This window comes from Drosophila rhopaloa, unplaced genomic scaffold (assembly GCF_018152115.1).
Source record: "Drosophila rhopaloa isolate 14029-0021.01 unplaced genomic scaffold, ASM1815211v1 contig_115, whole genome shotgun sequence".
NCBI lineage: Eukaryota > Metazoa > Arthropoda > Insecta > Diptera > Drosophilidae > Drosophila > Drosophila rhopaloa.
Window position 1 is genome coordinate 5,623,442 of NW_025334990.1, and position 21,979 is coordinate 5,645,420.

General features: G+C 40.9%; 5 protein-coding genes and 1 non-coding gene across 30 annotated transcripts in view; 2 read left to right on the top strand and 4 right to left on the bottom strand.

The window, feature by feature from the left end:
• The window catches only part of LOC108044269 (protein MTSS 2), a 42,594-nt gene extending 24,498 nt beyond the window's left edge, over nucleotides 1–18,096 (bottom strand). For all 25 annotated transcript variants that reach the window (XM_017123227.1, XM_017123206.1, XM_017123217.1 and 22 more), the window contains exons 1-2: nucleotides 17,390–18,096; nucleotides 8,063–8,295 (exon numbers count right to left, since the gene is read on the bottom strand). In XM_017123227.1, the coding sequence (XP_016978716.1) occupies nucleotides 8,063–8,134 (72 nt within the window). In that variant the 5' untranslated portion in view covers nucleotides 8,135–8,295; nucleotides 17,390–18,096. The remainder of the gene's footprint in view (nucleotides 1–8,062; nucleotides 8,296–17,389) is intronic.
• On the bottom strand, nucleotides 638–710 carry Trnak-cuu. Its single transcript has one exon. It is a non-coding gene; the product is annotated as a tRNA-Lys (tRNA).
• Nucleotides 917–1,989, top strand: LOC108044274. Its single transcript, XM_017123231.1, has 3 exons — nucleotides 917–1,452; nucleotides 1,506–1,682; nucleotides 1,743–1,989. The coding sequence occupies exons 1-3, from the start codon at nucleotides 1,207–1,209 to the stop codon at nucleotides 1,914–1,916; spliced, it is 597 nt and encodes a 198-aa protein (XP_016978720.1). The 5' UTR covers nucleotides 917–1,206; the 3' UTR covers nucleotides 1,917–1,989.
• On the top strand, nucleotides 1,998–4,966 carry LOC108044276 (sodium channel protein Nach). Its single transcript, XM_017123234.2, has 6 exons — nucleotides 1,998–2,395; nucleotides 2,465–2,746; nucleotides 2,925–3,024; nucleotides 3,082–3,273; nucleotides 3,336–3,560; nucleotides 3,629–4,966. Exons 1-6 carry the CDS (start codon nucleotides 1,998–2,000, stop codon nucleotides 3,851–3,853), a joined length of 1,422 nt encoding a protein of 473 aa, XP_016978723.1. The 3' UTR covers nucleotides 3,854–4,966.
• A 654-nt stretch (nucleotides 18,097–18,750) lies between the features above and the next one.
• LOC108044300 (probable cytochrome P450 6u1) lies at nucleotides 18,751–21,759 on the bottom strand. The gene is made up of 3 exons (XM_017123275.1): nucleotides 21,667–21,759; nucleotides 19,495–20,709; nucleotides 18,751–19,393 (listed from the first exon to the last, which is right to left on the bottom strand). The coding sequence occupies exons 2-3, from the start codon at nucleotides 20,534–20,536 to the stop codon at nucleotides 18,975–18,977; spliced, it is 1,461 nt and encodes a 486-aa protein (XP_016978764.1). The 5' UTR covers nucleotides 20,537–20,709; nucleotides 21,667–21,759; the 3' UTR covers nucleotides 18,751–18,974.
• Nucleotides 20,764–21,720, bottom strand: LOC108044301 (probable Ufm1-specific protease 1). The gene is made up of 2 exons (XM_017123276.2): nucleotides 21,002–21,720; nucleotides 20,764–20,939 (listed from the first exon to the last, which is right to left on the bottom strand). The coding sequence occupies exons 1-2, from the start codon at nucleotides 21,584–21,586 to the stop codon at nucleotides 20,814–20,816; spliced, it is 711 nt and encodes a 236-aa protein (XP_016978765.1). The 5' UTR covers nucleotides 21,587–21,720; the 3' UTR covers nucleotides 20,764–20,813.
• Nucleotides 21,760–21,979: the final 220 nt, after the last annotated feature.

The window sequence follows — 21,979 nt, forward strand, 5'->3', positions numbered from 1 at the left end:
CAAAAAAACCAGCCAAAGAGCAAAGCTTTTTTGGTTTCGAATTGATTTTTTTACACCTGCTAAATAAACACATATTTTTAAAGAGATTTCAGGCTCTATAATTAATGCTTTCCAATCAAATTTAACTTGTAGAAGTATAAACCCAAATTTACTAATATTTATATAGTTTTAAGAGTCAAACCAGGCAGAGTTAGTTCCTTGTCTCATACCAATTTTACTCCGTTCCAGAATATTTTTTTTCTTTTGATTTAACGTTTAATCTGGTTTTTTAAATTTGTCTATAAGGTGGAATTACAAATGGAAATCACTGACAAGGTTAGAATCATTTTACTTGAGGGAGTGTAGGGGATAAACAACTACTAACTTAAATAACTTGACTGTATATTAAATTGTACTATTGAGAAGAAATATGTGGTGTTTTATTTGACCACCTAAAGATAGTTTCGTATCTTCATCGATCAAGTGATTTACAAAAATGTTTAATTTAAACATTTCACAAAATTCCACACTAAGCGTATTTGAAAAACAGGTTTTTAAATCCAAATTAATTAGGTGTTAGCCCTATTTTAGGCAAATTAATTCGAAAAAAAATGTTATTAGTTTTGTATTCATTGAGAAACGAAGAAAAAAAACAATTCGCCCAACGTGGGGCTCGAACCCACGACCCTGAGATTAAGAGTCTCATGCTCTACCGACTGAGCTAGCCGGGCATGTGGGCGTGTTGACGGTTTTTCGAAATTCGGAGAGCCAAAGTTCTTAAAACGTGAAAAAGATTCTACCTAGCCAACATAAATGAATAAAAGTATTTTAAATACACTTATTTTTTAAGTGATCGCTAAATAAACAAATGTGTTTATTATTAGATAATACACAAAAAATTGAAAATAAAAATAAAATAATTTATTATCGGTCTAGATCATTACAGATTAAGATAAAGACCGCAGAGCAAGTGCAGGTAACATTCGCGATCAGTATTAGGGGCTGCACGTGCCATAAAAACAGAGCACTAATTCCAATCGCATAAAAATCAGACCTAACATACTTATTAGCTTGCCAGAATGGATACGCCCATTTATGATGTTTTAATGAACAGATATTATCGTATTTGATTGTGTGTGCAACTAGAATTATTGTTTAACGACCCGTTACTGTATATATATAGAGCAGGTTCTGGCCAGTGTATCCGGATACCAAAACCTTGTTAAAATGAGGGCTTCCTTGAAGATCCTGATGCTCCAACTGATCTGCTTAACTGGTGCCATTGATTACCAGTTAACATTGGACGACAACGGCATTTTTGCCCCATGCACTAATATTCCTGGAAATCCTTCCAACGTTGAAGGCCTCTTCGACATGTCCTTTTTAAAAGTAACCAACGATGGAAGCAAAATTAAAGTTGAGGGAAAACATACAGTCGTTTGGAAAGATGTTCAGCCTGGGGACACAATAAAGGTAAGTTGTCCATAAGAAATCTGCTTCTTATATACTATTTTATTATGCGTTAGTTTTTGGGTCAAGTCAATCGCCTGGAAAAGGGCACCTGGCAAAAGACGATGTTCTCCACCAGCAGCAACAATTTTTGTAAGAGCATGTTTGAAAAGAATCAGCAGTGGTATCAGTTCTGGACGCAGTACATCAGTAATGCCGATGAGATCAAGAGCAAGTGCTTAAACACACCTGGGGTAATTGATTATACCACCCGATATTTCAGACAATCCTTCAATCAGCCCTATCTGTTTTAGGCAGTTTTCAATTATGCCCCTAACTACGAAATCGAATTGAAGGCCAGTTTGAATGTTCCCAATCTGGAAGGGCGCTACAAGCTCGCGATGCAATTTGAGGCCTTCGACAATCGCAATGTGAAGCGACCTGTGTCCATTTGCAGCGAGTTCCGCGGGACATTAAAGAAGCTCTAGCACTAATCGTGACAATTATATATGCATGCTGAACATACAGCGAAACACCATTAAAGTTTATAATCGAACACAACCCACAACATGCCTTTGAACATTGGGGGGCATTACAGGTATTGTAGGGGTCGCATGCGAGGAACTTCCGTTCAGTTCATCATGAAGTCCCAGGAAAGCCAGCCGATCCATCCACACAGCTCGCACGACTGGAGCGCCGAGGCTTGCGAGGAGTCATCCATCCACGGCATGCCCTACGTGGCCCGCAGGGATCTCCACTGGACCGAGCGCGTCTTTTGGGTGATCATGGTTGTGGCATCCGCCTACTACGCCATCAGCAGCTGTCTCAACCAGTGGGAACGATTCCGGGACAATCCGATTGTCTACGAGTACGAGTACCTCTTCGCACTGCGCAACTTCACCTTTCTGGGCGTGACACTCTGCACCAACTACGAGTCCGACGAGCAGGTGGACCAGATATTAAATCAGTGAGTTTTACTTTGAATCGAATGCTGAATACAGATTTAATAATACACTGTTTCTTATATCCAATCGAGGACTTGGGGAGTAAACTCTTCGGCAGATCCAACAAAGGCAGCCTACTACGCCGAGTTTTTGCGTGTTCTTAACCGCCTGAAGTACACCACTTTGGACAAGCTAAAGCCATTCGAGAATGACACTAGTCTGGACAACTTGCCCTACTTGGACATTCTGCTGAAGCTACAGGAGAAGGTTCTTCCCCCTAAAAATCATGTGCTCCTGGCGCCGATCATAACGGAGGTGGGACTGTGCCAGACGACCAGCCAGTTAACCAGGTTCGGGAATCCCTACGGCAAAATGTGAGTATGCCTCCTACAATGGCTTTAACAATTATAATAATTAAGTTATTGCCTACCTTAAAAATAATAGAATCTATATATAAAAGGTTTTGCAAATTTAGGTAGATATTTGCTGATCGAGAAACTGCTTCCACCTACTTTACAAATATCTGGTCTGGTTGTTTATTTTCTTTTTCAGAGAGGACTTGAATGTGACGGCAGTAAGGCAGTGTGGTTTTTTCAGCGAGTGCCAGATAATGCACAAGCCGTTTAATAGCATCATGACCCATGTGTTTCTGGTGCGAAGCTATTATATCTTTTAAATATAAATCATATAATCTTAAATGACTTTAAAGTACCTGCACGATGTCCATGAAATGATGCTTCCCCACGATCTTCGTACTGTCACCTTTGATGCCAAGGTCAAAAGCTCCTACGTTCTCAAGCTTCTGGTTCACTCGATTTCGGCGGATACCGAGGTGCGAAACTTACCGGTGGCATATCGCAAGTGTCGCTACAATGACGAAAACAATCTCGAGTACTACAGCGTGAGTTTTGAATGTTTGTCGAACTTGGAAAGTTCTAAATAGTTATAAATGCTTTCTTAAAGCCGTATTATCCAAGTCTGTGTCGACTGGAGTGCCGGATTAAATGGGCCTTGAGTCTGTGCAACTGCAAGCCCTATTTCTATGTGGCAGCTCCCAATGCTCCAATTTGCAACATATCCGGAATGCTCTGTCTTGCCCGCTCCAAGTGGCTGGAAAAGCCCTGCGATTGCTTCCCGTTGTGCCGGGAGAACACCTACAACATCATCGAGGAGGACGAACAGAGTGGGGTGGGTGTGATCAAGGGAGTGGCCCTCTTCTTAAGACCCCCAATTAACCTATTTTACCATTCCTTCAGGGCGATCAAAACTACGTGGGCGAGCAGTTCGAGCGCACGATGATCATCAAGATGGGTCTTCCCAAGATGGGCATGAAGCGGAGGGTCGTGTTCAGCACAGATCAGTTGATAATGTCGTTCGGCGGAGCCATTGGCCTCTTTCTCGGAGCCAGCTTCATGACCATATACGGTCTGATTTACCTATCACTTAATTTTCTAGCCACAAATATCGGTTTAGAAGAATAATAAGCAACTAAAATGGGGCACCTTTAAGTATTCTGTTTATAGAAGTCTTGAAGTAATGTGAAACTTCAGTTAACATTTTAATTTTCCCTTTTTTATCATTATGACTTGAAGACAATTTTTTTTTTTTTAAATAGTTGGCATTTTGAGCGTTACATTTTGGTTTTTAATTACCAAACACCTTGAATGTTACTATCGATAAAAATACAAATTATTCGTTGTCTCTTTATCAAACATTAACTTTAAAGATTATGGACAATATTAAAACTTTAAAAGTGTCTTACATTTGCCCTAAAGTTTTTAACGATTTACCTAAATAAAAAACACATTGCACTATATAAAAGCACTTACATAAAAACAAAAAAGAACGAAAAGTAGCACAGGTTTCTTTTACTAAACGCACATTAACTTGCAAAATAAACACAAAGCTAATGAAATTGTTTTTACTTAACGACATTAAAGTGGTCTGATGGCCTGGCCGAGCATCTTAAGCAAATTAAAGCTGCGGCAATTGTTGCAGGGCCACAAACGTGGAAGCCGCAAAAGTGGCAGCTTGGCGAGCAGTGAAGAAAGCGACACGTTCGGTTCAGCTGGGTTCAGAGAGCAGAAAAATTTCACTTTTGCGGAAAACTCATAACAAACTGCAGTGCGTTTTCCAGTCGTTTTCTGTTACCAACAATCGCGGCAGCGTAGCGGAGATTACCTATTGTCAAAAGTGACAATTTGTCGGCTTAGCCGGCAATTGCTTGTCTTTCGTTGGGGTGGCTGGTTTAATATGTATCTTCATCTCACACACTTGCCACACTTGCCCCAAAGTGCAGCCATCGGAGCGAAGCGTGGTTGGGTGAAGTTAACAACCTTTAAGTTTGCTTAATGCGATATTATATCTTTCGATTCGTTTTGGGCTTGCGTGGATAAACTTTGGACCGACTAACCAATCGAGAATTAGCCGCACTTAATTGCCGGTTCCCGTTAAGAAAAACTATTTCAGAAATGAAATTAGCAAATAATGTAAGCCTTTTTTCTGTTTCGACTTTACGCTTATTGAAGTTGCGGCAGCCTCTAAGAAGTTTCTGTTTCTGCCTTGGCATGGGCATAAATTTGTTCTGGTCTGTTGCCAAAAAATAAAAAAAGGTAGAGAAAAACAAGAAAGGAAAGCTAACTTCGGGCGGAGCCGAAGTTGATATACCCTTGCAGAATATTCTGTAAATTATATTCTCCACAATTATTCATATGATGCATTCTTAATACTCATAAAAAATCCCAACTTCCTATCTTTAAAAACACCAAAGTTATAGCATTTCCAATCGTTCAGTTATATGGCAGCTATAAGATATAGTCGGCCGATCCTTATGAAATTTGGTAGGTCGGATTGATATATAAAATATAAAACCGATAGAAAATCCCAATTTCCTAACTTTACAAACACCAAAGTTATGGCATTTCCGATCAATCAGTTATATGGCAGCTATAAGATATAGTCGGCCGATCCTTATGAAATTTGGTAAATCGGATTGATTGGCCAAATATAAAACCCATAGCACATTCCAACTTCCTAACTTTACAAACACCAAAGTTATGGCATTTCCGATCAATCAGTTATATGGCAGCTATAGGATATAGTCGGCCGATCCCGGCCGTTCCGACATATATACTGCGTGCAAAGGAAAGAAGGCTGTGTGCAAAGTTTCAACTCGATAGCTTTAAAACTGAGAGACTAGTTTGCGTAGAAACAGACAGACGGACAGACAGACGGACAGACAGACGGACAGACAGACGGACAGACAGACGGACAGACAGACGGACAGACAGACGGACAGACAGACGGACAGACGGACATGGCTATATCAACTCAGGAGGTGATCCTGATCAAGAATATATATACTTTATAGGGTCGGAGATGTCTCCTTCACTGCGTTGCACACTTTTGACCAAAATTATAATACCCTCTGCAAGGGTATAAAAACGAAGTCAGACAGAAAGGCAGCCAAGCAATTAAAATGAAACTAATTTTAGTGCCCGGGCTACCACACAGCCTTCTGCCTTTTGGCTTAACCTTTAAGCAAGAGCCAAGAGAAAAATGCTGCCGCACTCTCTCCTGCGGCTCATTTGCATCTTCTGCAACTTTGTGACATTTGCAATGGCATTTGCAGGCTCTGAAAAAGTTGGCCAGCAGATCTGCCCACAAAACGGCAACGCCGACAATCTTTTGCCATGAATCAGGCCAAAATCAGAGCAAAGCAAGGCAGCAAGAATTACCTGGTAAGGTGATCCAAACACAGTTGTATGTAGGCATTCATATTGCACATGCTCTGGCAGTACGAGTATGTGTTTCTGCTCTAGTTCACACTCAGGTTGAAAAAAAATGAGCAGCAACTTCTGCACAATTGCGTGCCGAACAATTTCCAAATTTCATAAATACAAAATGCACTCGCCCGCATCTGACAGCCGTCGGCTGGCTCCAAACTCGGGTTCACACTCCCCGAGGGAAGACGCCGAGCATTTTCCTATTATTAGCAACCTGCGGGCGGGAAGGCGGTGCCATTCATCTTTCCTTCCCCGCCGCTGGTTTATTTCGGTACTATGCCCCGCCGACAGACTTAAGACGCAGCGAATTCCAACACCTGTCCATGAGGCGACGGTGAGCAGCTGGCGGGAGAACTACAATCACAATGTGCTGAAAATGTAATTTTCCTCAGCATAGCAAATGAGGCAACGGGAGAGCTAGATATCGTAAACTGCAAATACATTGGCAAAGAAGGAAAATAATAGTTTCTTGCTTCAACTTGATTACCATATTTTAAATATTGTATTTTATATTAGTAAAAATAATAGTTATTTGCTACTTTTATGTTTCCTAAAAAAATAAAATACAAAATATAAACTACAATTACTTTAAAAAGAGGTTAAGGTTATTACATTTTAATATTTCTAGTGCTGCCTACAGAAAGTGAATAATAAACACCTTTTTTAATGAAAGAGTGTCGGATTCAATACCATAAACATTTTTAATATAGGTTCGGTTTAAATTTATTTTAAAAAACGTTTTTCGCAACGCTTCCTAACGCCAATATACCCTTCAAAAAAAGGATAGCAAATGTTAAAGTTCATATTCGTTCTGCTGGTATTAAAAATAGAATGTAAGGCAGAAATCGGAAAGTAGTGAATGGAGGAGATAGAAGCGAAGCAAAATGAAGTGAATAAGAACTGGGAGGGAAGTTAATGTATTACCTGCTTTCAATTCGTGCCATTAAGTCACTAATCATTGGCAGCTGTCAGTAGTTCGTCCGGGGGAATACAACATCCCATCCCATAATATCATATCCCGGGAGCCTATCCCAGCGATTTCCTCCCAAGAGGCTAAGTCAGCGATAAAGATTTTCCCATTTCAGAAACCCAGCACACGGTGTTAATTTAAGCTTGTTAAATGAAATTGCCTGGCTCGACTTTATATAACCGCAATAAACATTTTTTATGAAAGTAAGTTGCCACAAATGGCGTCATGGGTGCCATAAATTATTGATACCACTCAATGAACAGATAGCAATGAAATCAATTAATGATAAAAAAAATCAACAAAAAGCTTGCGAAGTAAAGTTTCGTGTTTCGCCACGAGCTTAAGATAAATGAGAAAAATGTGGAGAATTTTTTGTGTGACTGCTAGATACGATTTTGCAATTTTATTTCTTGCCATTAAATCAATTAGAGATACATAAATGAAAAACAAAACCATTTCAGCATCAAAGTTAAGAGAATATACGTTTCAAAATTGTCTGTTATTATTGTAAAGAAAACATTTCTTTTGCATTAATTTATTACTCTGTATCAGAACTTAATTGCTTCGCCCGGGCTTTTGTGTGTTTGCTTTGACCTTGGCTGATGATATTTGTTTATCATTATTAGCTTGAGGCTTTTGTTTACACACAAGAGCATTTCAGACCAATTCTATGAGTTCTTGGCACAATAGCAAACAATTGAGACAACCAGTCGGTTCATATTGTCGAACAATTTCAGCAAAAATAAAATCATTTCATTTTGTTGGTTTTCTGTTATATGATCGGGGTCAGGTTATTACGGTTTCAATATGTACGTTTCCCCAAAATGCTTTTAAGTTCCAAGAACCCGAAAACGGAACATTCGGTAGCAGAGTTCGTGTTTAAAATTACATTGAATTTCCGCAGAAACTATAGAACAACAAGTTGGAAAACTCACCTTCATGTCATTGATAATCTGCTGGAACAGACTACCCAGCGCGGAGCTATCGCGTTCCAGACTTAGATCCATGTTTTCTTAGTATTTAACTGGCTTAGTAGAGATATCGATTGAATTTCGTCGTTTGTCGTTCAATTATTCGGTTGAGTTTATTTGGATAATTTTATTGTGTTTTTATATTGATAGGAAAAACCAAGCAAATTGAACATTTCCTTGTGGTGCGGTGGAAAGATCTGAAAAAATATGGAAAATATTAAAAATTCAGCAATTTATAAATAACCATGCTTAACAAACAGATCTACAAGCACTTCCGATCGAAATCTCTGTCTCATCCCATCCATAAATCTTCGAAATTCGTCGCTGATGGGGCTGAACCAGATTATTCTCGTAAATAATCAAAAATGTAAACCAGTGTGTCTTTCCAAACAAGAAATTATGCTTAATTAGGCTTATTAATATACGACATAGCGATGGAGAGTGTGGGGGAGTTTCCTAGTAGCGTAGGCGCAATATACAACTTTATTTGGGGATCGTTGACCCAAATTGAGAGTGCTTTAAGTGCGTGAGTGTTGGGCTCCTGCTGATATGAGCCTTTTGATTTATTGGTCATGTAGCGCGGCTAATTGTTAATTATTAATTGATAATTGATATATCTTGGAGCGACGGACAGGAAGTAGCATATACAATTTACGGGCATTGCAATTGAAACTCCGGACCTGAGGCCCATGCAAACGACACTCGTCGGGGAAGTGCAATAGTTTTGACCCATTTGTGGGTTCGCCATACGTGACTACACTTATGCAGGTTTCCGCGGCTTTCGAAAGTGCAGATAAACCGAGAAAACTATCGCGTCTCCGGTCGCCATCAAGCCTTGGAAGCAATTAGAGAGGCGTCAAATTTACAGGTACCCTCGAGTAATAACCTTCGACCAGGAACTGGCCTAAGCTCAGCTCGGGTCTCAAGATACCACTTGAGGCCGTATCTCTTCACTTCTATGCTTTTTCGGGCTGATTATGACATTGACGGCTGCTCCGAGTGAAGTTCTCGGGTACAAGTGTTCGTTTATATGTACATATGCATGTACATAGGCCTGTGTAGCACCGCTGCATTCAGAAAGCGTTCACAATAGACACTCAAGCGTGGAGGAAGCCAAAGCCCACAAGTGATAAACAGCCGTTGGAGCTGATTGCCTAGACTGCGTATCTTTTGTCTATGTCTGCGTGAAGACGCAGAAGAAAGCATCACAGAACAAGTTGTGGCAAAAGAGGAAAAACGAAGGCGATAGGGACGAGATTTCCGACTATGGAATTACCAGTACTGAAATTTGTATAGAAGGCACTCGAAAAAGGGAGAAGAAAGCGTTTCCGACCCCTCCAAATGCACCTAGAAAAACAATGATGGTAAGTAATTTGTAATAAAGTTCTTTGTAATTCATGGTAATTGTAATACTATTATTCATAATTATCTCTTTCCAAATCAGTTAAAAAAGTATTTTTGGGTATCACATCAAAAGTTAAGAGCTTTTTATTTGGTATATGTAATATTCGAACTCAGGAAGAACTCTAGTTTCCAATTATATTCCATATCTTTAATGTCATGGCGATGCTTTTCAAGACAATAGTCCGATTGGCTCTATTTGTTGGTAGACTTTTCAATATAAGTACAGGGTACTTAAAGACGGGCCCAACAAACTCGCTGGGAAAAGCCAGACGCACATTCTCACAAACAGCGTGGAAGTACAAGTAGACTTTCTGCTGTCTCGCTTTTTGTTCGCTCTCTTCTTTTTAGCTGAATAGTGTAAATGACCTCTCGAGATAAAATTGTGGCCACAAAGCGAACGATGACAGGCCCGCTTTGTGGTCGTTGTTGTTGGTGTTGTCGTTGTTGTTGTTGTTGATGTTGTTGTTGGTGTTGTCGTTGGTGTTGCTGCAGAGTTGCAATTTCCTTTGCAGTTGCGGAAATAAGTTGTTGTTGTTTTTGGCAATTGACTGCGTTAAATCTGGTTTAAGACGCATAAAGTCGGCTATATACACGAAACATTGACCCAGTTAACTGGCTGCATTTAAATCATAAGCCTCAAACTGGTTGGGCAAGTAGTGGTGTATGTTCATATTAGGTCTACGAGGCGAGGTTAACCCATATTACTTCCACAGCGGAAATAAGAGTTTTTCTCAACATAAAGATAACTCGCTAATGCTGGCTTGGGAAATTCAGAGAGAGAGAAAGAGCATGGGCCGCAAAATCAACCTGAGGTCAGGACTGCAGATCGTGATGCGATCGGGGGAACTATTGCGGCAGTAGCCAAAGTCCAAATTACCAAATCGTGCAATAAAAACAAAAGCAGGAAAACAACAATTTCGCAAAGTAGCCCCAGAAGAAGAGCAAAAACCTTTTTCCCGGCCACAAATGTATACATATTTACAACGAGGGAACATTGGATAGTGAGAACTGGGGATTTGACTCCGACTCCGAAGGCAACCCGCATCAAAACTCGTTCAAATGTCAAGTTGGCGATGATGATGATGATGCCAGGGTGTTGTTCTTGTTATGTCTAATGATTATGCTGGATGCGTTTTAATTTCAACTACGCATAATTTTCCGCCCTATTTACTGCTGCCGTTCTCTTTGCGGCTCTATATCTGCGGTTTATCTGAGATTTCTGTTGAAACAAACGGAAGCTGCATTGCATGAGAAGGGAGGAAATTGGAAGGCACGAACGTGTGAATCCTATATGTACCGCTTACAGAAGGGTGCAAAATAATATACAAAAATTATCTTATTCCATGATTGAACGTGAAAGCTGCTTATCGAGCTTATTTAGATTATCCTTTTTATACCTTGCAGAGGGTATTATAATTTCAGTCAAAAGTTTGCAACGCAGTGAATGAGACATTTCCGACCCTATAAAGTATATATATTCTTGATCAGCATCACCAGGAGAGTCGATCAAGCCATGTCCGTCTGTCCGTCCGTCTGTCCGTCCGTCCGTTTCTACGCAAACTAGTCCCTCAGTTTTAAAGCTATCTGCTTGAAACTTTCCCAAAAGTTGTCTTTCTATTGCAGGTAGTATATAAGTCGGAACGAGCCGGATCGGGCTACTATATCATATAGCTGCCATATAACTGAACGATCGGAAAATCCATAACTTTGGTGTTTTTCAAGTTAGCAGGTTAGGAAGTTCTATGGGTTTTAGTTTTGGCTAATCAGTCTGACTTACCAAATTTCATAAGGATCGGACGACTATATCCTATAGCTGCCATATAACTGATTGATCGGAAATGCCATAACTTTGGTGTTTGTAAAGTTAGGAAGTTGGGATTTTTTATGAGTATTAAGAATGCATCATATAAATAATTTTGGAGAATATAATTTACAGAATATTCTTCAAGGGTATATCAACTTCGGCTCCGCCCGAAGTTAGCTTTCCTTTCTTGTTTCAAATGTTATCGAAAAAAAAACATCTACCTCTGCTTTTATTTTAAAGGACGAAAACTTAAGATCACAATTTTTCTGATCTTTAGTTTATTGTGCCCATCATTAAAAACTTTTGTTAATCAAAACATTATGTATAAATTGATTATTTTTATCAGAAAGGTTATTAGTCCTATTCTATTGCGTTGACCGCATCCGTATCTGTGTGTACATCTTTCATGCTGTGTTGCATGTTGCCTGTGTTTCTATTACAGGAAGTGACTTGACTGCCGGGAAGCAGGAGAGGGGCAAGTGTTGCAGACACTTTTGTCAAGGGCGACAGACAGACAGAGTTGCCGCCGTTAATTGCTCACCAAAAGATGTGAGCACACGCACCGCCATATCTGTCCCATTTGCATTTCCCCCCTTTTGTTCATTGTGTTGTTATGCGTAAATGCAGATGAACGACACTGGGGTGGACCAAACAACAACGTGTCGAAGTAATAACTCTGGGGACTTATCCCAAGCTAGGGTATACTCAACCCAGTTTGGCACATTCTCAGCTCGTTTAAAAATACTTACTGATAACTCAAACACAAAGGAAGTCTGGCCAATATTGGCGAGTCCCAAAAATGTTAAGATATGGAACAGGAACTGTGATAACAAGTTTTCAAACATTTTAAAAACAAATTATTTTTATTAAAAACGAATTAAAAGCGGTATAGTCCAGTTTCTTATCATCAAATAATTTCTGAGAAATGTATCAGAAATTTACATACAGTTTTGAACAAAGGACTTATTTTAATATATGTATATTAAAACAAAAGAAAACATTATTTTCACAAATAAAATATGGAGAATTCTTAATAAAACAAATTGGTATTAAATCAATTTACGCAGTTCAGTGGAAATGTCAACGAACTGAAAATAGACCTGAAAGTTCTAATTTCTCCTGCCCACCACTTTAATGCACTGCTGGAGACTTTCATATCCACTCCGCCTATATAAGTTCTGTTTTTCTTGGGTTTTGTTTTGTCCCATAAGTTCTGAGTGGGATTTGGTAAAACAAATAGTTTTACAGCTGCTTCGTGGATTTGTATTCCTCGAAAAATAGAGAGCGATTGCGGGAGAAGGTCTACAATGTCATGTTGGCTTTTAGCGGATTTATGTGGTCAGTTGGAAGGTAAGCGATACGTTGTTGCTGGCGAATTGTGCATCAGCAGCAGACCGTCATGACTTTACACTTTCACCAACAACTAAGAGTATCAACAGCTTGGACAACTATGGCCATCTGTGGTCAGCCAAGTGTCGAGATGTCTCGGCCCTTGGTCTGATCTTGGTCTTGGGGTCTTGGGTTTGGGGTCTGGGGTCTTGAGTGCCGGGGTCTGGTCTTTGTAATCCGGAGTTAGAAAAGCGTCGATCATCAAATGCGTCGAGTGGTTGCTCGGTGAAAAGAAAAGCGAAAAGAACGCATAAAACGATGATAATCAAAAGATCAAGTTTTTATATGAACGGAATCGACAACGTCACAAGCACAAAACTCACACATGTGCTCAAACATTCATGTTTATCTATGGTTTTCTATCTTTAGCGTCATCTGTGCTTTGCATTGCATTTTCTATTTGATGTTTCTGGGATTTGTGAGGGCATCTGCTTTAGCTCTCTCCCCCCACCGCTTCCCACCCACCTCCCCCTGCCACACCCACCGAGAGGCGTATGGCACGTCATTAACCCAAATTTTCTATGAATAAAATATAGCAACAAGGAAAACACTGAGTGTTTATGTTTGCGAGCTTGCGTTGGGAAATCTCTCTTTATTTCGTTTCTGTGGCTGCTAGATTTGAATTTAATTGAATAATTCGCAGCCCATTCGACTTGTTGTAAATTAGGCCAATTCATCGATAATTGAAACTGATAGGCATCCCACTTTGATAAGTTGCTTATCTAATCAGCGGCAGCAAAAGTGGCAGCGAAGAAGTGTAAACGCTTATTTGTTTTGCCCAACAAATGTGGAAATCGATCAATATCGATCGGAAGTTATCAGGCAACTGAAACTGTCCGAAAAAACTGAGAACCGAGAAAAGTGGAGCACAAAACACATTTCGCCACGCAAACGCCCACAAATCTGTAAACACCAAACTCGAGTGTTCTTTTTCACTGGCCGCTGGAAATAAACTTTCGGTATTTTGCGGCGTTTAATCGATTTGTGCATAAAATTATAAGTTTACACATGGCAAGGCAGCCGAAACAAAAATAAAATCGAGAACACATACATAGGCGGGGCACAGCTGGATGGAATTGTTTTCTCAACATAAATCAGATATTTTCCACACAAGAAACATTTTACGGATTACTCATTTAAATCTCTTATTAGCCTACACCTAAAGTTTTTAAATGATTTTCAAGCTAAATTCATTTATTAAAGTTTTAAGTATTAATTAAATAATAAAAAAACAAAATTTAATATTTAATTACTAATGATTTTTTTATGAAGAATTCCAAAACATAGTAAAATCGATAAGTGCTTTTTGTTTTGGATTCGTCTACAATCGTACTTTAAGATCTTCTTTACTTTCAAGACTAATTTTGAATCATGGCTGATATAAACGATGCAATCATTCTTAACTTACAAAGAACTCATCAGAATATACAAATATTTGACAGGCCAATGTTAAGGTGGGTAAATTTACGTTCACTTATTTTAACAAAAAATCCCAGAACCCGTACATTTTCTAAAATTAACACTAGAGCTCCCGCTTTTTGTCTATTTTTCTTGGCGTTTTGGCCATGGTAAATGGTTATTAATGATTAACCAGAGTGCCGTTAGCCGGCACATGTTACCCTGTACTTTATCATGTTTGTTATGTTCTTGTTAGCCGGTTCCATCAGCACGTTTTGTTCTGCTTCCTTCATGACAGCTTTGTGGCCATCAGCAAATGTGAATTTTCACTGCCTTTTTCTTGCCTTTCCAGTCTCGTTAGCATAAAAGTTGTTCACAGCTTTTGTTTTTTCATACATAAGAAAATGGCAGTCATTTACTCGGGCCGGGGAATTCCACAAGAATCTCGGTTTTGCTAATTTGCCAGCCCCACCAAAACTAATGTTCACTAAGTAGAAACGAGAATAGAAGGAAATCCGTTTTTGTGTCGCTTCTGGGGCTGAACTCTTGACATTTGCCCAAAGCAGCAATAAAGTTTGGGACTTTTTTAATGAGCTCTCTCCATACTCTTAAATCCGCGGGAATAATCGGCACGCAACCCGCTCCAATTAAAACCCCTCGGAGGCCACACTTGGGTTAGATTATACACGATTTTCATTAGGACAAACCCCAAAAATCGAAAGTGGTTACGAAAGATTCCGAAATCCAGACGTGGGGAGTGGGCGGGCAAACAGACTGGAGACTCGGATTCACGGCTTTGCACGGATTCATTCACACAACAAGATACGCCCATGCAGTTCACCAATCAAACGAAAACGAAAATCTTTTTGTGAGTGGGCAGAGTAGCAATAACAAAATTTCAAGTTGCAGTCCCAGCAACATGCTAAACAAATGCAGCCATTCAAGCTAAGTTGCTCTAAAGTTTTACAAGTTTTCAGCCGTTTTTCTTGTTTACCAATTGAAAACAGTTGGCGACTATAGTTAGATATCGGTCAAAAGGAACACCAAAAATAACCAGGCAACAAATAGGCAAACATCAGTGTCAGCGAAATGGTTAATCACTGTCCCCTAAATAATTTTCAGTTTTATGAATCGTACTTTATACTAAGAAGAAAAAATTCCTTATGTGAGATTTTTATCTCAAAAATAATGTCACTAACAATTTTTAATAAAATAAGGTTGCTTCTACCAAAAATAATCGAATAAATTATACAATGTTATTAAAAACTACACGACTACAAAAACAATAAACAAGGATGGGAGAGTAAGGAATGAATAGAATTGGACGATATGAATGAATTAAGAAGAAGACACAGAGCTAAAGCAAATTTGCACACCAAACAGTTTACGTGTTTTCTTTGTTTTGGCCATATTCCCGTGTTTAGAAAAGAACCAGAGCCTACCGTGTTGTTTCTATGCGACGAGGAGTGGGGTCGGTGAAGCGGCCTTTCTCCATAAAGATAAAATTATTTTTATTCACTGGTATTTGTTTTTCTCCTTTTATGCAGTTTTGTTTGCATTTTGTTAAGACGCAAGTTGCTGGTTTCTGTTTACTTAGCGTGGCAAGTTCACCGAAAAAAACTGCATCATGATTTTTTTTTCAATTTGAAGGATTTTTAAGATTTAATTTTATTTTGACAATTTTCATATTTAGTATGAATTTTTTAAATTGTAATAAAGATTTCAGTTCTAGATTGACGGTCCTTTGGTTTTTCTTCAAATTAGTACTGGACAATTCCAAAAATATCAACAAATATTCCTAAAATGTTTTTCTTCCTTCGTTTTAAAGTGTTTTTTAAAAAAAACTTTTTAATATAATATAAGGACCGATATAATTGTATTTTTCTCTGTGCAGGAGCAAGTTTTTTCCAATGCCCGACAGCTGTTTGCGGTTAATTTTATCTTTCTTTCTGTACCCCTTCTGCCGTTGTTTGTTGTTGTTGTGTTCTCTCGTTTTTGGCAATTGCACAGGTGCGGCAGGTTGGATGGTTTTCGGATTGGGTTACTCTACGCGAATCAGATAACCCAAGGCAGCCACTTTTTGGCCAGGCATCCCGGCGTACTTTCGAATCTGAGTACTACCATTTGTCTAGGCTATAGCGAATGCAACGCCAGCCAGGCATTCCGAGCATATCGCGTTATGAAGCAAGTCCGAAACAGCTCGTTTTTGTTGAAAAGTTCTGCACATTTGTTTATACAAATGTGCAAAAAAATAATCTCGAAACGTAAACAAAATCCAGGCATATTATTTCAATAATTAGGCTTATCTCCATTTAACATTACGCCGCGCACAAAAGTCGTTTGAAAGGTATGCAAAGAGAACAAAATCGAGCGATAAGAAAATAGGGAACAGGCAGAGGCGAATGGGAAATTCAAACTTTTAAACATTTATTCTGATGGGTGTCGACGTGCTGCTCTGGTTCCTGTTGCGATTATAAATTGAAAAGGAAACACAAAGCCACCCCACAAAAAGACGACCCAGGCGGAATTAAAAAAATTACCTCTTTCGAGATAAACAGAGTTCAGGTAACAATTCCAAAGAGAAGTCCCTGCACTTGCGCAATTACCGCGTAACTTCAAAAGGGGAGTTGTGCACAGAGAAAAGGCACACACGAAAATTTTATTTTGTCATTAAGTTGCTAACTTTTATTTGCATTTTAACACTACCTAGTTTCGGTTTTAGTAAAAGATTATTATAAATTTGGCACACAAAAAAAACATTAAAATATCAAGTCGATCTGAACCAAGCTTTAATCAAACTTTTCCATAATTTTCTCAAAAATGGCTCCACTGGGTATTAACAATGATCAATGAAACAAAAATGTAGAATTTTTTTAAAGTCCCAGAATAATATAAAACTATATTTAAAATAATTTTGCCCACTAAAATACTGTTTTGATTTGTAAATTTAAATTAAAAAGTTATATTTTTAGGAAGGGTAATAACTGTTGTATGTAATGGCAACTTTTTTTAATTCAATTATTTACTGTGTATAACGAATCCTGTTTGGATTGGCCGTGAAAGGAGTTTTTGGTTCTCACGACCGCCTGGAATGGACACTGGAAGTCCTTGGATCTGATTCCCAATGGAATGGAATCGGTCCAAACTTGTTGTTGGTGAACTGCAACGTCTTTCCTTCCCGCTCTACTGACCCCCCTGTTTTCTTACAACCCCTGATAATTGGCATTATTAGCTCACTCCCCACTCGATTCTTGGTTTATGTTGTTGTTCCACGAGCACCCTTGAAGGATACTTACAGTGCACTTTCGTCTGGAAAATATCCTAGGGCGACTTAAATGCAATCGTTTGTTTGATTTTTTCGGCCGACGATGCTGCAGACAATTAAGCGTTGTTCTTTCCTCCCCTGCTTCCCATCGTTCCCTTGCCGTTGTTGTTGTTGGTGTAGCATTGCATTTCCAGGCGGCAAAAGCGCACACAAAGGAGAGGAGCGGGTGTGTGTGTGGGGTGTGCTCTCCCGTTATCCCCCTCTCTCTATCACTTTATTTCTCTCACTCCTGCTTTCGTGTGCTTTGCGTTTGCTTTTGCTTTGCTTTGTTCAAATTCAAACAAACTACCCTGAAGAACCGTTGATCCTGGCTGCCTTGTTGTTGTTGTTATGTTTTCTGTTATGTTATACACTCACAGACACGCACACACACGCAGCCAGCAGACTTGCAGACAGACGCTTAATTTTCCGTTTTCCTCGGGAAATCGCATAGAATTATTCGCCGATTTTCGCACCGAGTTCGACACTTTTCCCCGCTTGTATTTCCGTAATGCAAAATTTTGTCGCGCACTTTTTGCCCGGTCAGACAACAGTTAGAAGTTTGGCGCTGCAACCGTTATTTTCGCCCCGCCTACGACTGATTTTCCGAGCGCATTTTCGATTTCCTTCGCTTCGAGTGGGCTAGTGGGCTTTCTAGCAGACAAACAAAAAACCGCGACCGAATCGTTCGAGAGTGTCCGAAAAACAATAGTGCTGGACAAACATCGATGCTAGCATCGATGTTTTAATAACATCGGTAATATCGATGTTTGGCATGTTGTCATCGAGGTTTTCCCTCCCACCACTGCAATGGTAATAAAATGGTGGTTGTACTCGTTAATTGCTGAGTAAGACTCCGCTAACTATCGGTGTATCCGTCAATGGTTGGTATATCCGCTAGTGATGCTACTACTGCTTGTAGTGGTTGTACTCGCTGAACGCAGAGGATTTATCCGTTAACGGGAAAATGTAAACCGTTAAAGTATAACCGTTCTGTAGTCGCTTTATTTGAAGTGAAATAACAGGGCGCGTATTTTAAAATTGAATTATACTTTAATCTTTCACAAAATACCAGAACTCATAAATAAAATTTAAATCAAAATTTGTTTCACTAACGTATGCTATCTATGCACACTAGTTTGCTCAATTTTAGACGGTATTCAAATATTTTAAATCTTTTTTTGTCCATGGCAAAAATCATTGTCGCTCAGTAACTACACATTTTTTAAATGTTAAAGGATTAAAAGAAATGATTGTGTCAGTCCAACATGACCAAAAAATGAAAAAAAAAACTAAAAAGGTAATAATTTATGGCGCCAAAGGATCGTATGCAATTTAAAAAAGCACAATGAATTAATGTAACAATTAAGGTATTTATTTGTTCATGTTGTTGAGCTTGGTGCAGTAGATTATAAAAGTCATCGTCAGCATTATCACACAAGTCCACAGCTTAAGGAAATCAACGAATTAAGTGCATATACAAATATAAAAACATCTTAAACGCTTTGTACAGTAAAGCAATACCGAAGCAAACAATACAAAATAGGCGTTACTCCTACAGAGGGAGCACTCTAAAGCTAATCCACCCGTTCCACACTGAGTTTGATGTCCGATTTGGGCATCAAGAGCAGTCTCCGGTTGTCGTACTCCATGGGAATCGTGGTCTCTGCACAGGGGGCATATCTGTGGTCCTTCAGCAGCGCCACCAGACCCACCAGCAGCTGCTGCTCCGCGAAGCGAGCGGCAATGCATCCCCGCAGGCCATCACCGAAAGGCAGGAAGGCAGCCGGGGGCCGGGATCGCTTGGCCTCTTCCTCGAACCGATCCGGATCGAATCGCTCGGGTTCCTCATAAACCTCCGGATCTCGGTGTATCGCCGCCGTGGGTATTAGCACACTATTGCCCCTTGCAATGACGAACACCGATCCGGACAGCTCGAATTCTTTGGTAGCGCGACGCAGCAGGAAGGGATACGGCGTGTGCAGGCGAAGCGTTTCTGCAAAGGAAGGGTAGCTTAATAGGGTGGTAATAGATCACCTTTAGAGCGCACCAAACTTCTGACAAAAGCCATAGCAACGGAAGGTCAGCCATCCTTACCATTTAGGACTTGCTTCGTAAATTTTAGCTCTCTAAGGCACTCCGGCGTCACTTGGCCACTGTGCTGCTCCAGCGTCTTTCTTATCTCGAGTCTGCATCGATCTTGCAGCTCTGGATGGCGGGCCAACTCGTAGAGGCAGAATCCCAGGGTGGCCTTCAGGGGACCCAAGCCCGCCAGAAGGAATCCAAAGGCCTGGGCCGCAATCTTTACGTCGTCGAGCGGCTGATCGGCATTTGAGTACAGCTGCAGGAAAGTCTGCAGCGGCTGGCGATCCCTCCGCCGATGTTCCTGCATTTGCGACAAGGCCACTTTTTGAAAGTAAGCCATCGCCGGCTCTGCGTAGCTTTTGTACTGCAGTAACCGAGCTATGAGCGGGAACTCCAGCGCCAGGTACGCCTGCCACAGCTTAAAGCCGCCCCAATAGTTGCGCGTCCACTTGGCAAACTCCTGGTGATCCTGGCCTCCCAATCCAAAGGCCATCGAAGCCATCACATCCATGCTGTAGACACCCACTAATTCGCTTATGTTGCGGGTTTGCTGGTTCTCCTTGCCCAGGTCGCATTGAATTCTCGCGGAGATTTGTGTCAGCGTGGGCAACAGTTTATGCATGTTGGTCGGAGTGAAAACCTCTGCAGATTTGGCGTGCAGGGAACGCCATTTGTGGCCATCCAGCTGCAGGAGATTAGCCGACAGCGGTTCTCCGCTGGGATTGCTGTAGAGACCTCGCGAAGTAAAGTGCCCCGCATCGGTGAAGATTATTTGGTGCACTAGCTTGAGGTCCAGCACTAAGATGAAGGGTTTGAGGCAGGCGTAGAAGCCCACAAAGGGCGCTTTGCCCTTGTACGCGGCATAGATTTCCCGCAGGGCGTCCTGGGCATGCCGCTTGCCGTTCACTACGCCCTTGATGTTTCCCCACAGGAACTTGGGCTTTTCGTGCAGAATCCCGCGTCGCTTCCAGTAGCCCAGGCTGATTTTGACCAGGGCGTAAAACACGGAAACTGCACCCAAGGCGGTGAGCAGCGCGCGATGAATCAGATCCATGCTCGCTCAGCTGTCTTTTTTCGGCTTCTTACGATAAATTCCAACTGTTTGCTAATTCTAACAGCTGGCAGTAGCTGTTTGTCGAGTATTTGAGTCTCAATGCCGCCGGCTTATCAGCGCCATTATCGGTCGGTTGGATTCAATAATTGATAATGTCCATTGGGCAGCAGCGGCTAAAATGGAAGAGAAACGTGGCTATGAGGCTACATGCAATACAATATGGGTAATCAAGGTGCTCAGCTGGTTTTATTGCTAGAATAAGTACGGAGAGGTGCCTCTACGGCTGCATTATGAGGCAGAGATTGTACGTGCTGGCGGGGAACTCGTCGACGGGTACCCAACGGACGTAGCCCTGATCGATTAACTGCTGCCGGGAGCTGGGCACGCCCTCGAAATGGGGATCCTAAAAAGGGAAGCAAGCGATGAGTTCACCAGGTCATAAAATGATTTAACTTCCTGACTCACCACCACCAAGAAGAAGATGTGACCCTCTGCACTGGAATGGTAGCCAATTATGGCCTTGGAGGATGTGTCACTCAGTCCTCCCATGGCGATGAAGCCCTGATAGTCCTCGAAATAGCTGCGAATCTGGGCGAGGACCTCCGGCGAGCTGAGCTCCGTGGCGTGCAGAATGCGACAGGGGAGCTGGTAGAGCACATCGATCACGTAGAACTCCTCCAGAGTGCCGATCCAGTCGCAAGAGCCCTCGAACTGGGCTCCCTTGTCGCCAAGGGCGACCAGGATCTGCTGGATCTCCCGGATGGAGGGCACAGGCTCATGTGCCTCCCGTCGTCGGCAGACCCACGAAATGGCCGACTGCAGAGTGCGGTAGCCACAGCCCCAGCCCGCATCCTGGTGGCCATCGCATCCGTAGTGGAAGTAACTGAAGCCACCGCGGATACCAAGCGTCTCGCCGCCCTCGGTGGGCGGGGCGAGAGTCTTTTGCGGATCATCCAGCAGTGGATAGGCATAGTCCTTTGGAAGAATTTTCAAGGACGCGGAGGTGGACTTGGAATTCTCGCAATCCGCTGCACAATTTTCCGTCGCCATAGTATTTGTTTGTTTGTTTTGGATACTGGGAAATTTGATAGCCTACGCCTTTTGCACCTGTTCCTTTTCTGTTTATTTACCTTGCGCAGCTTTAATTTGTTTTGTGAAAGTGAAATCGCAGCAGAGAAATTGGAATGTTTTTTTCGATGTCTAGAGATGACACATTGTGGTGTGTCATGCACAGTCATTCATAACAAATAATACGAAAATGCAATCAAAATTAATATTAAAGAATATAATCCATATTATCTAAGGACTTTACCCATATATATAAATATGGTTTTATATTTTTAAGAAATGAAGATTAATTATTATGGCTTACTCAGGCAGACCATCCTTAACCCTCTTATCGAAGTATCGATAACAACCAGCTTTTGGCGCCCTCAATTCAAA

Excerpts from the sequence above, each read along its gene's own strand:
- LOC108044274 (XM_017123231.1), top strand. The coding sequence starts at position 1,207 with ATGAGGGCTTCCTTGAAGATCCTGATGCTCCAACTGATCTGCTTAACT. Across the intron at positions 1,453-1,505 it reads AGCCTGGGGACACAATAAAG|TTTTTGGGTCAAGTCAATCG; the intron begins GTAAGTTGTCCA and ends ATTATGCGTTAG. Across the intron at positions 1,683-1,742 it reads AGTGCTTAAACACACCTGGG|GCAGTTTTCAATTATGCCCC; the intron begins GTAATTGATTAT and ends TATCTGTTTTAG.
- LOC108044276 (XM_017123234.2), top strand. The coding sequence starts at position 1,998 with ATGCCTTTGAACATTGGGGGGCATTACAGGTATTGTAGGGGTCGCATG. Across the intron at positions 2,747-2,924 it reads GGGAATCCCTACGGCAAAAT|AGAGGACTTGAATGTGACGG; the intron begins GTGAGTATGCCT and ends TTTCTTTTTCAG. Across the intron at positions 3,561-3,628 it reads AGGAGGACGAACAGAGTGGG|GGCGATCAAAACTACGTGGG; the intron begins GTGGGTGTGATC and ends CCATTCCTTCAG.
- LOC108044300 (XM_017123275.1), bottom strand. The coding sequence starts at position 20,536 with ATGGATCTGATTCATCGCGCGCTGCTCACCGCCTTGGGTGCAGTTTCC. Across the intron at positions 19,394-19,494 it reads TACGAAGCAAGTCCTAAATG|AAACGCTTCGCCTGCACACG; the intron begins GTAAGGATGGCT and ends CTTCCTTTGCAG.
- LOC108044301 (XM_017123276.2), bottom strand. The coding sequence starts at position 21,586 with ATGGCGACGGAAAATTGTGCAGCGGATTGCGAGAATTCCAAGTCCACC. Across the intron at positions 20,940-21,001 it reads ACATCTTCTTCTTGGTGGTG|GATCCCCATTTCGAGGGCGT; the intron begins GTGAGTCAGGAA and ends TTCCCTTTTTAG.